This window comes from Netta rufina, assembly GCF_964035555.1.
Source record: "Netta rufina genome assembly, chromosome: 3".
NCBI lineage: Eukaryota > Metazoa > Chordata > Aves > Anseriformes > Anatidae > Netta > Netta rufina.
This window is the reverse complement of record NC_140125.1, coordinates 116,744,749-116,756,906: the sequence shown is the minus strand read 5'-3', so window position 1 is coordinate 116,756,906 and position 12,158 is coordinate 116,744,749. Positions and strand designations below refer to the sequence as shown.

At 42.5% G+C, this 12,158-nt stretch overlaps 1 protein-coding gene across 1 annotated transcript; it reads left to right on the top strand.

Annotated features, from left to right (window-relative positions):
• Nucleotides 1–3,817: 3,817 nt before the first annotated feature.
• On the top strand, nucleotides 3,818–11,743 carry LOC311207738 (cytochrome P450 2K1-like; the record flags this gene model as incomplete). Its single annotated transcript, XM_084283971.1, has 9 exons — nucleotides 3,818–4,003; nucleotides 4,959–5,121; nucleotides 6,534–6,683; nucleotides 8,263–8,423; nucleotides 9,085–9,258; nucleotides 10,269–10,410; nucleotides 10,578–10,762; nucleotides 10,987–11,128; nucleotides 11,556–11,743. The coding sequence occupies 9 exons, from the start codon at nucleotides 3,818–3,820 to the stop codon at nucleotides 11,741–11,743; spliced, it is 1,491 nt and encodes a 496-aa protein (XP_084140097.1).
• Between the last annotated feature and the right edge of the window lie 415 nt (nucleotides 11,744–12,158).

Sequence of the window (12,158 nt, the reverse complement as noted above, 5' to 3'; positions counted from 1 at the left end):
TAGAACTAAACTGTGTCCAGCATTTTCTTCAAAGATGCAGAGATAATTACTATATTATGAGTGATGTAGCAACTGTGATCACTTCTAACAACATTACAGCAAGTTTGACCAATGATCCTTTTGCCTGACCTAATTTTCTCCTGGTTTGTTTGGTTTCTTTTTTGTTGTTGTTGTTGTTGTTGTTGTTGTTGTTGTTGTTTGTTTGTTTGTTTTCCTTGAGTTCAAGTTAAGTGAGGAAGACTGGGGACAGTGAAAAGAATGAGTCTTGCTCTACCAAGTCTTGCTCACAAAGATAACAAAACACCACAATAATTTTGTCATGTTCCTAAAAGAACAAGTCCTTTTTATGCAATATGTAAAATAGCACAAAGCAGTGCAGTATTTGACTGTCATAAACTTAACAAACATTCCAGAAACAACTCAGCTAATTAAAGACATCTGCTTAGAGACATTGCCTTTCAGACTTCAGAGGAGCCACAAATATTGGTCCAAAGCAGGACATTGGACAAACTTTTATTCAATCTGTACTTCAAAATGTTCCTGAGTAAGGAAGAAACACTCACAGCCTGTCACTCATGTCTGCAATTATTAAATCATGAATCATTAAGGTTGGAAAAGCCCTCCGAGATATCTGGTCCAACCATCCCCTTACCACCAATGTCACCCACTAAACCATGTCCCTAAGCACCATGTCCAACCTTTCCTTGAACACCCTCAGGGATGGTAACACCACCATTTCCTTGGGCAACCTGTTCCAAAGCCTAACTGCTCTTTCTGAGCAGAAATGTCTCCTCATTTCCAACCTAAACCTCCCCTGGTACAACTTGAGGCCATTCCCTCTAGTCCTATCACTAGTTAGCTGTGGAAAGAGGCTGACCCCCAGCTCCCCACACCTTCCTTTCAGGCAGTTGCAGAGAGCATTAAGGTCTCCCCTGAGCCTCCTCTTCTCCAGACTAAACACCTCCAGTGCCTTCAGACGCTCCTCACAGGACTTGTGCTCCAGTCCCTTCACCAGCTTCATAGCCCTGCTCTGGGCACACACCAAAGCCTCGATGTCCTTTTTGTAGTGACGGGCCCAAAGCTGAGCACAGCGCTCGAGGTGCGGCCTCACCAGAACAGAGTTCAGGGGGACAATCACCTCCCTGTCCCTGCTGACTACACTATTACTGACACAGGCCAGGATGCCCTTGGCTTTCTTGGCCACCTGGGCACACTGCTGGCTCATGTTTAGGAGACCATTCATTAGGAACACCCTACTCAGCTCACACACTCCCTGCTGGCACTGGAGCAACCAGACCTAATGGAAGAAACCAGCAGGGCTGAGCTGGCAAGGGCAACAGGGTTCGGGGGTTTGTTTGCTTCTCCCATTGCATTTCTGGAGACATCTCCAGCTCCCACAGCACCCTTCCAATAACCTGGCAAGTCTCATATGGGCAGGCAAATGCTGTACTTGTTCTGAAACTCTGCATGGGACCATGTCCTAGTAAACAACTCAGAACTGCCACTTCCTTTCATAACCTAAGAATTGTTATCTGACTTATCCCCTGTTAATAGTTAAATCCTAGCGATGTGTGGAAAGAAAGACAGACACAGTGCCTTTTTACCTGCTTATGGAGGTATAGTAGAAACGTGCCAATTAGCACACAGCTGGCCATAAGCCCTGGACTTTTTCTGGGACACTATCCAAGTAAGTGAAACGATCTGATCTTTCCTCCAGTGACCCTGGTGGCAGCAGCAGACTCAAGGCCAGATGGTATGAGAGCAGGTTTGCTTTAGCTCCTCTTCCAGGTTCTCAGCCAGGTTCTTATGTTCCTTTCCTCTAGGTCTCTGCATCTCCAGTCCTTGGGAGTCTGACTGCTCTCCCCTGCTTTTCAGCAAGTCTCTGCAGGCATTTTTAAGAGTCAAGGACAAAGGACTCAGACGGGGCACCTTAGGTCACATAGCCTCCACATTCTTGCTTCAAAGCCATGTACAAGTTTCTGCTAGAAAGCTCATCCAAACACTACCCTGAAGGATGCAGGTTTTCTTCCCCAGTCAGTCTCAATGAAAGCCCTGGATAGTTTCTTCTGCATGGCTTCTCCTTTTAGCACTCTCTCAAATTCTGAGACGAACAAGTCAGACTGCACCTCAGCCATCTTTCCTCAACAAGCAGAGGCCATCTTTTCTCTATTTCCCCCTCAGCCTTGGCTCAACACTCAGAGATAATCCTACAATCTCTTCTTACAGTCTCTCTGCCTGAAATGATTACTGTTGGATGTCAAAAGCAAGTGCCACTGATAAAGATAAATGAATCCGGGCCCTAATGTGCAATGTTAGGTCAACCTGCCTGAGTAGGTGACCTCCAGAGGTCCCTTCCAACCTCAATACTCTGTGAAAATTAAGAACATGAGTTATCTGATCATTTTAAGCTTCTGATTTTTGAAGGTAAGTAAGGTGGCCTCCAGGTGCCCCTTGCCCTGCTCTCACTTTAAAGGAATGTTGGGCCCTCATATCAATACATCCTTTACCACTTGGTCAGATCAGTGTGACTCCACATTTCACTCTGAATACCACCTAGATCAAAGATGTATGTGCCTCAACATATTATTCAGCTAGCTCAGAGGACAGTGCATTGAGTTCTTCCTTTCTTAAGCAATCCTGATTAAGGCAGCTTTACACTCTAGGAACCACAGCACATCAGGGCCATAAATCCACAGTCAGGTTACTCAAGAGAAATCTTCACAACAGTCCTAGCTCCCCTTTCAGCTAACCTTCTGTTTGTGGCAAAATCTGACATCCCTAATATCTTCCATAAAGGAAAGGGAAAGCCTGAGCTTCTTCCTTCTTCTCCTACTTCATGCCAATTGGTCCAAAAAGAAACTTTGCTGTGGCTCTCTTGGGCTTAGAAACCCAAATTCCTCTGTGTTACTGCAGTGGTTATACCATTTACTTAGCAACTGAACACACACCAAATCTGAAAGTGAGAGCAAGAGATCTCTGCTTAATGCTAGGACCTGAATGTAATGTCCCTCACTTTGCAGTCTCATCTCCCCTGGCTGTTGGCATCAAAATGGATAAGGACAGATCTGATAATGTCAGAGTAAAGGCCTCTGAGGACTGATCTCACTGACCTCAGCATTAATAAGAAGGCAGCTTTAGGTTCCCTAACCTTCCTGTGGAGAAACAGTAATGGGTCAGCTATAAGTATAGCAAGCTATAAGTAATAATAAGATCAGCTATAAGCACAGTATAGAAAGAGGGAAAATTGGGAGAGAACAAGAACTAGTGGACATAATCTGAATTAAGGGATGTGAATATAATTTTACAATGATAAAAAATAGAGAGCCTTGGGTTATATTGCCTGAGGAAAGTTTGGCAGTTTTAAAGAAGATGATGACACAGCAATGCTTAATACCATAGCATAAAGCATTTAAATGGAAAGGATGACCCTTGCATCTCCTTTGTAGACACGCTTTACTAGTTCTCAGTGTCTCTCCTTTGTGGACTAATGCTTTCAGTTGCAAAGTTCAAGGCACTGTTTGAGTTGCTATTTCTAAATTTACACCCCCAGACATCTCTGCCAATGTATGAGACTCATTGTTAATTCTCTCATTAAACAGTAACCAGGATAGCGTAAAGTGAGTGTATATGTTGGTGAGAGTGCTAAGTAAGTATTCTTCAATGGTAAAATCCCAGAAGGGAGCTGAAACTTCTACCACTTCTTAGAGGTTAAGATCATACCTCTGTAAGCATAGAAGTGCCATTACTGCTTGAAACAACTTCTGACAGGAGATTGCTTGAATTTTCATCTCCTCACCTAAGCTTTTACAGAAAGATAATGGATTGGGCCAGCATTGTTCCTGTGGGGTTACTGTTCGTCCTCATTCTCCTCCTGATTGTGAAAATACAATATTTCCAGAAGAGCCATGTGAATAAGAACCTTCCCCCAGGACCCAAGCCTTTACCCATCATTGGAAATCTGCACATCTTAGACTTGAAGAAACTTGACAGGACAATGATAAAGGTAACTTCTGTAGTTCTCTTTCTCAGAGCTCTCGCTCTAAGGCAGAGTTACAGATACAAAGTTTTCTCAAGGCATGGAAATCACAAACACAACAGGATTTATTCTCTGCAAAACTGCTATTCCTATTATACGATATTGTGTTGGTGCAGGGGAATTGGCTTCCAGCCATATTAACAAGAGAATTGACCTACTTCTGTTGAACACGGGAAATGCTGGGGCTCTCCAGGTAAGAGTAACTAGAAAAGAGGGGCCATGGATCTCTTATTCTTAAAGGAAATTCCACCAGCAACTGCTGGAGAACAGAGCTTTTTGGAAGATGTTTGGAAGATGTTTGCTAGATTCAGACATCAGGGAACCGACAGCAAACAAATTCTTGATACTCTCCCTTAATGGAAAAATCTTCCTGGTTTCCCAGAGTGAACTAGGAAATGAACTAGCACTGCTTGTTCTTTCATAACTTATGGCAGTAAACTCCAGGAATTTGGGGAAGATAGTGTGTGACAGTCAGATAGGGTATGATTTTTGGTGTAGACTCACTGTGCTATTCCTCAAAACCACAAACAGCAAATCTAAGTATTTCAGGGAGTTTCTGTATCCTACCATTTACTACCACCTTGGAAATCAGTCTCCTTTTGGGTAGGTGAATATTTCCAGCTGTCCTTTGTGAGTTCTCTGCTTCTCAATCAAAAGTTAGAGAGACAGTGCAGTGGACACAGCCTCCTGAAAGTCAAATATCTAGCAGAGAAATCAAATATCTGACAGAAGATTACAGACCCCATTGTGATTCTTTGTATTTATTAACAATAGCTCCAATATTTGTATGACAAATTCTCAATATTTTGGGCAGAGGATGAAAAGCCGGTGCCATGTGAGAAGAAGAACATTGAAGCCGATAAAAAACAAGTATTTTTAACCTTGCTGAAAATCATTTTCTTTCTTCCTTTCATCCCACTAGCTGTCTGAAACGTATGGCCCAGTGTTCAGAATTCAGATGGGACCAAAGACAGTGGTGGTGCTATCAGGATATGACACAGTGAAGGAAGCTCTGGTGAACCATGCAGATGCATTTGCAGGGAGACCTAAAATACAAATCGTCAAAGAAACAGGAAAAGGAAAAGGTGAGTGCACTGTTCTGTTCCCCACACACCTGCCTTCTACAAAGAAAGATAACAGGATGAGGTTTTCTCCATGAAAGGGGAATGCAGAACCTCTCACTTTGTTTTGCTAAGCGTATGAAGCAATTTGAGTGGTATGTGGTGATATCCATCAAGGATAACAAGAGATGATAACCTTAATTTACACACAAACACCTCATTTAGAGGTCTGAACCAGCTGCTGAGATTTAGAGATGTCATGTTGAGGAGCTGTGCAATGGGTTGACCTTCATTGGATGCCAGACAGACACTCACAATCCAGCTGCTCTCTCACTTCCCCTTCTCAGCAGGACAGGAGGAGAAAATACAGTGGAAAAGCCTTTGGGTCAAGATAAAGACATGGAGATCACTTACTAACTGCTGATATAGGCAAAACAGATTCAGCTTGGGGAGAATTAATGTATTTCCAATTAAAAAATAGAATTAAAAAATAAAAATTAAAAAATAGAATAGGATGATGAAAAACAAAGACAAAGCAAAAACACCTTCACCCAACCCATCCCTTCTTCATAAGCTCAACTTCACTCCTTAGCTTCTGAACACTCTCTGGCAGTCAAATGGAACTGGTCCTGACACCAGGACAGGCCCTGGCCTCTTCTTACAGAGCCACCCCTGCAACCCCTCTCTCTACAAAAACCTTGCCGAATAAACCCTAAACAAATTGGCAGAGAAGTGTCTGTTATATCAGTAGCACTACCTCAAAATACTCCTGTGAGACTGATGTTATTGAAGGCCTATTTAAAAAAAAATAAGTAAATAAAATCAAGTTCAATTTATATTTTCCTCTTTAAGGGAAAGTAAACAATAATTCAAGACTTCAGTATTTTTTCCTAAGAGGGACCCCTCTCTTGCTCTGAGTTCTGGGCTCTACAGATATACCCTCTGTAGTATACCCTCTACAGATGTTAGACACTGAACAAGAGCTATTGATTCCCATAAATATTGATGGAATATGTGGAAATAGGGGCATGAGTAACTACTATGTCATTAATTGTCAACCTATCTGTAAATATTGTTTTTCCTCCCTTGAAACAGTTTCTTGAACAGGACTAAAAAAGAATAATGATAGGTGTAAGGAAAGTTAATAGTAGTGTCATCATGACCAAAACTTCTCTGAAGATGCTACTGAGAATTCTCTGAAGCTTTCTTTTCATTTACATGGAGACACAATCTGTTTTGAGAGCAGCAGTGATTTCCCTGTCCTTATCTCAACCCATGAGCCTTTCTTCATCTTATCTTCTCCCCCTGTTCTTTTCATGAAAGGGATTGAGATATCAGTGTGGTGGACCCTAGCTGTCCATCAGTGTGAAACCACCACAGGGTAGATTAGGAATCTGCTGAAATTTCTGTTCATGTGCTTTCATTTTCATTTTCAGGAGTTATATTTTCTTATGGAGAAAACTGGAAAGTGATGCGAAGATTCACTCTTACAACCTTGCGAGACTTTGGAATGGGAAAGAAGGCCGTAGAGGATCGTGTTGTAGAAGAGTATGGATACCTGGCAGATGTTATAGAGTCACAGAAAGGTAGGGAGATTATTACCTCCATAACATGTCTCTGACTTTTCTCAGAAAACATTTTCAGGAATGCCAAGATTTAAGGCTTCAAACACTTTCAGAGATATACCTTTTTCCAGCATCTGTGCTGGATGATGAGTTTACATGAGTTCTGTCTTTCTCACAGTCTCTCTAACTGGCAATTGCCTGACATGCAAATGAAAACGATTATTGAGGCCCTGAAAGTCAAACATGGAGACAAACAGCACTGTTGAGGAAAGGGATATGTTCCTCCATGTGCACTACAAATTACAGTCTTTGATTGATCAAAATGCATAGGGAGAAAAGCAGAAGCCAACTGCAAAGACTTGCATATCTAGACTGAAAAATTCATTGTCCCTAGAGGCACACATCTGTGAAATCCCTTCCAGTAGGAGAGAGATCTATTTATAGATGCCACCATCATCATCCAGGATTGTTTCTCACTAGGCTCAGTTACCAAGAGCAGGAATTAGAATGGAATCATAGATTCATTGATTCGTATAACATTTTGGATTGGATCATCTAATTTTAAAGATAATCTAATCCAAACCCCCTGCCATAGACAGGGGAACCTCAAAGGGGTTGCTCAAAGCCCCATTCAACCCAATCTTGAACCCAGCCTTGACTTTCCCCCAAGGATGGGTCATCAACAACTCCTCTCGGCAACCTGTTCCAATGCCTCACCACCCTCTGAGTGAAGAATTTCTTCCTAATATCTAATCTAAAACTATCTTATTTGAGTTTTAAACCATTGTTCTATCACTACATACCCTTATAAAAATGAATAAATTAAAAGTCTCTCTCCATCTTTCTTATAAGCCTTCTTTAAGTACTGAAAGGCTGCAATAAGATCTCCATGGAACCTTCTCTTCTCCAAGCTAAGCAACCCCAGCTCTCTCAGCCTGTCTTCGCCAGAGAGGTGCTCCAGCCCTCTGATCATTCTGTAACTTCAGCAGGCAGCTGTTTCAACCAAGTAGACTTGCCATAAAAACAGATTTCTGTATCATCGTTCTAGCTAGGCTTCAAGTCCCCACCTCAAAGCCCTGAAAGCAGCAGCTGTGTCCGGCTGCAAAGTTGCACCAGAGGGACATACTGTAGAACTGAGAGCCTCAGCAGGAAAGAATGTGTGACCAAGAGCTACTTCTTTAGGAAATTTGACTTAATTGTTCTAGACAAGCACAGTCCAATTCTCAAATATTGGTAGAAAGGGACTGCCCAGGATAGCACTAACAGGGGAAGTGGCAAGCGCTAAGTGTTTTCCTTATACTTGGAAACTTTAAGACCATGTATGACCAAGTAGAGCAGAACTGGGGAAGGGCCATAAAGATCAGGACCACAATGGTCTTGAAGAAAATGGAGAGGAGCACAAAAACTTGCTTTCAGTCTCAGGTCTGTCTTAAAAGCTTTTGGTGACTTGTGAACTAGGAGGTGGGGGAAACTTTCATCCTGACAACTCTGTGCCTATTGTATCCCGGACTTTCAAAAAGCCTCTGCGTGCTATTGTAATATTTTAATTAATTACAATAACCATTGACTATGTCGTTTGCACCACCTTTTCCTATGCTAGGGAAGCCCCTTGAGATGACTCTGATAATGAATGCTGCTGTTGCTAATATCATTGTATCCATATTGCTTGGAAAACGGTATGACTATGAAGACCCCACATTCAAAAGACTCCTGTCACTGATGAATGAAAATATCAGACTTTTTGGAAGGCCACCAGTTTCGGTAATTCATACTCTTTGAATGTTGCTCTTCAAAATCACACACTACACAAAGCATTAACAGTACACCTAGCTCACTTCTGATCATTGCAATTCATTTATCTGTACATGACAAATGCATTCTGAAATGGCAGAAAGAAGACCTCTGGTGCTACTTATGAATTTCTCTGAGCAGCATAGCCTGGAGATTACAAGTTCCTCATTTCATGAAGAATTGAAGAATATGCAATAAAATACGAGGAGCATGTCCCCAAGTGATAGAAGTTGATCATTATTCCCCATCTCCCATACAAACAATATAAAAAAAAAAAATGAACATGTCTGTAACTGTCTCTAAAATAGTAACTTTCTTTTGATACATCCAATTTCAACAATGTGGAGAGGGAGGGATGAGTTCTCTAGGATAGGAGAGCTAGAAAACTGTGTCAAGGACATGCAAACATTGGATTTTTAGGCCACCATCAGCTAATGTGATTAATACATAGTGTAAGAGAGAATAAATTTAACCATTTTAAATAGCTGGCCAGAGAAGGAGGACAAAGGGTGTTTTGCATCATGAATATACACCTTTTTTCTGTATGGGCTTTTGTTAATACATACTGTTGAACAGCAGTACATTTACTTAGCAGTTGCTTTTTCTTCCTCTTCATCTCTGCATCTTGTAGCTGTACAATATGTTCCCAGCCCTTGGATTCTTCCTGAAGGACCGCAAAGCTTTTCTTGAGAATATGAAAGAAGTCAATGCTTTTATCAAGGTTACTTTCATAGAACACCTTAAAGTCCTGGACAGAAATGACCAGAGGAGCTTCATTGACGCTTTCCTGGTCAGACAACAAGAGGTAATTGAATCCCAGCAGCTCCTTCAAATCTCTTCACTTTCCTTTCAAGTCTTTACAGCTCAATAAGTATTCTTCATCAGAGATCTAGCATGTGCTAAAGTCCTACTAACAACTGTGCTAGAGTTGAAAGACTGTGCAATTATTTCAGCTAGAAGATAAAATGATCACAGGCAAGCATCTTCCCTGTGTCCCCATTAATTTATAAGGAAAATACAAAACCGAGCAAAGTATGAGAAGAAATCTTTATTTCTAATTTAAAATCCTGTTCTGTACCCCAGCATTTCTGATTCTTTTTTATAAACTATTGTCCCCCTTCATATACGCATACCCTGGGAAAGCTCTAGGACTCTTCAGCACATATTTCTTGTCTTCAGTTGGTATCTCACACAAAATTTTATTTACCTGCTTCCACAAATAACACACTTTAGTTCTACAGGTCTTGTAAAAATGAAGCAGGGTTTGTACCCAGCCCTTAGCTCCAAGAGGCATGGACTGGTGATGTTTCAGCTCAAGCCTGTAGCAAATATTGGCCACTGGAACTCAGGGGAACAAGAACCATCTTCTAGGATCTTTTTTTGGTGCTAGTGGCAGGTAAAGGCAATATCACAATGAGCCAAGTCCCCAGTACCTCTTGAGCTCACATGAAAGCCCAGCCCTGGCAGCAAATCTGTTCTTTCTAAGAAATTTCATTCTGTAATATGCTCTGCTCCATGACCCAGGAAAAGAAAAACTTGATTTAATTATTTGGGTGGCCCCAGTCATTCCTGTTATTACTGAAATTAACCTTGCTGACTTGACTGTGTGTTCTTGTGGGCAGTAGAGACAGTCCAAGTATTCGGTGCTTCAAGACTCAGCTTATTATAGATTTCTCAAGGCATCACTTCAAAACCTTCTCCTTTAAAATTTTAACTCCTCACTGAGGTTTGCATATGACTTTTTTTTCCCCATTCTCTGATGAAAAACCACTTGAATCTTTAACCAGATGATAAACTATTGTTTCATTTCTCCAGGAGAATGGAAAGGACAATGGTTTTTTTGATAATGAAAACTTAACTGAAGTTGTGAGAAATCTGTTTGCAGCTGGGACAGATACCACATCCACCACTTTGCGCTGGGGCCTTCTGCTCATGATGAAATATCCTGAAATTCAGAGTAAGTGGAAACTGGGCATTCAGTGGTTTCCTTCTCATCAGGTCACCTTGAATGTGACTTCAGACTAAACAGGGTAGAATAAAAATGTGAATTCTCCATATCCCATTATTCTAACAAGATAAAGAGATATTTGAGCAGTCTATGTATGATCCATGTTTCTTTCACAGAAAAAGTCCAAGATGAGATAGAGCAAGTGCTAGGATCAAACCCCCCACGAATTGAGCATCGGACTCAAATGCCATATACAGATGCTGTTATCCATGAAGTTCAGAGGTTTGCTAATATCCTGCCATTGAGCCTGCCTCATGAGACTACTGAAGATGTCACTCTCAAAGGCTATTTCATTCCCAAGGTGAGATGCCAGCAGCACTCCTTTCCTTCTCTCCATCCCCAGTGCATCCCGCCTTCAAGTCTGGCATCCGGAGATGCTCACTTACTGCAGGGTTCTCACACACTCTTACCTTGTCAGGAGTTCCCCAGCTAAAGTGTGTTTATTCAGCTCCAACACTCATCATCACTCTGATGGCCACACCACCGCCACTGTCAATGTAGTAACTGCTCTGCCTTGGCTTGCAGGGAACCTACATCATCCCCTTGCTGACTTCTGTCCTGCGCGACAAATCCCAGTGGGAGAAACCAGACACCTTCTACCCTGAGCACTTCCTCGACTCAGAGGGGAAGTTTGTAAAGAAAGATGCCTTCATGCCTTTTTCAGCAGGTACCTTCTATTCCATTTTTAGGGCTCTGAAAGAAACTGGGCATCCAGAAATCCTTCCTTCCCACTGGAGTTGATCTCCTCTCCTCTCCTCTCCTCTCCTCTCCTCTCCTCTCCTCTCCTCTCCTCTCCTCTCCTCTCCTCTCCTCTCCTCTCCTCTCCTCTCCTCTCCTCTCCTCTCCTCTCCTCTCCTCTCCTCTCCTCTCCTCTCCTCTCCTCTCCTCTCCTCTCCTCTCCTCTCCTCTCCTCTCCTCTCCTCTCCTCTCCTCTCCTCTTCTTCCACTTGCTAACTTTAATGGTCCAGCTTTACCAAAGGACCAGGACTTTTAATTCACCCCACTAGAGGGGTGAATTAAATTTAATTCACCCCCACAACTACAGAAGCATGTCCCACTGACTCTCTTACAGTCCATTCTGCATTTCATTTCAGGGCGGAGGATCTGTGCTGGTGAGACTCTTGCCAAAATGGAGCTCTTCCTCTTCTTCACCAGCCTCCTACAGAGGTTCACCTTCCACCCTCCCCCAGGAGTTTCCACCTCAGACCTGGATATCTCTCACACTACTGGGCTTACCGTTCCCCCAGTGACTCATGAGGTCTGTGCAGTGCCACGTTCCTAGGGGTTTTTTCATCTTCTTTCCCTGAAAAACCCAGGTGAAATATCTTAGTCTGTCTCTAGTCCCACGTGGGAAGTTTGGTACTTCTGAATCTGATAAGGGATGTTTAATCCAAGTACACCTTGAATCACAGCAAGAGGTATATCACTCACCATTATAGCAGGCAGCAGTCCTGACATTCAGCCACTCCTTGAACAGGCAAATTGATGGTCTTTGTGAGGATGAATCCCATGATGAGAAAGCAAAGTCCATTTCATTCAGTCCATTCCTACACCACTGCATGTTGCCCTCAAGGAAAAAGGCTGAGGCTAGACTCTGGGCCAGAGCTCACAGGGTCCTGCACAGATCACACATTCAAGTCCTCTTCCCTTCCACACCTCCATCGCAGCTGCACCCAAACTGCCCAGCGAAAATGATC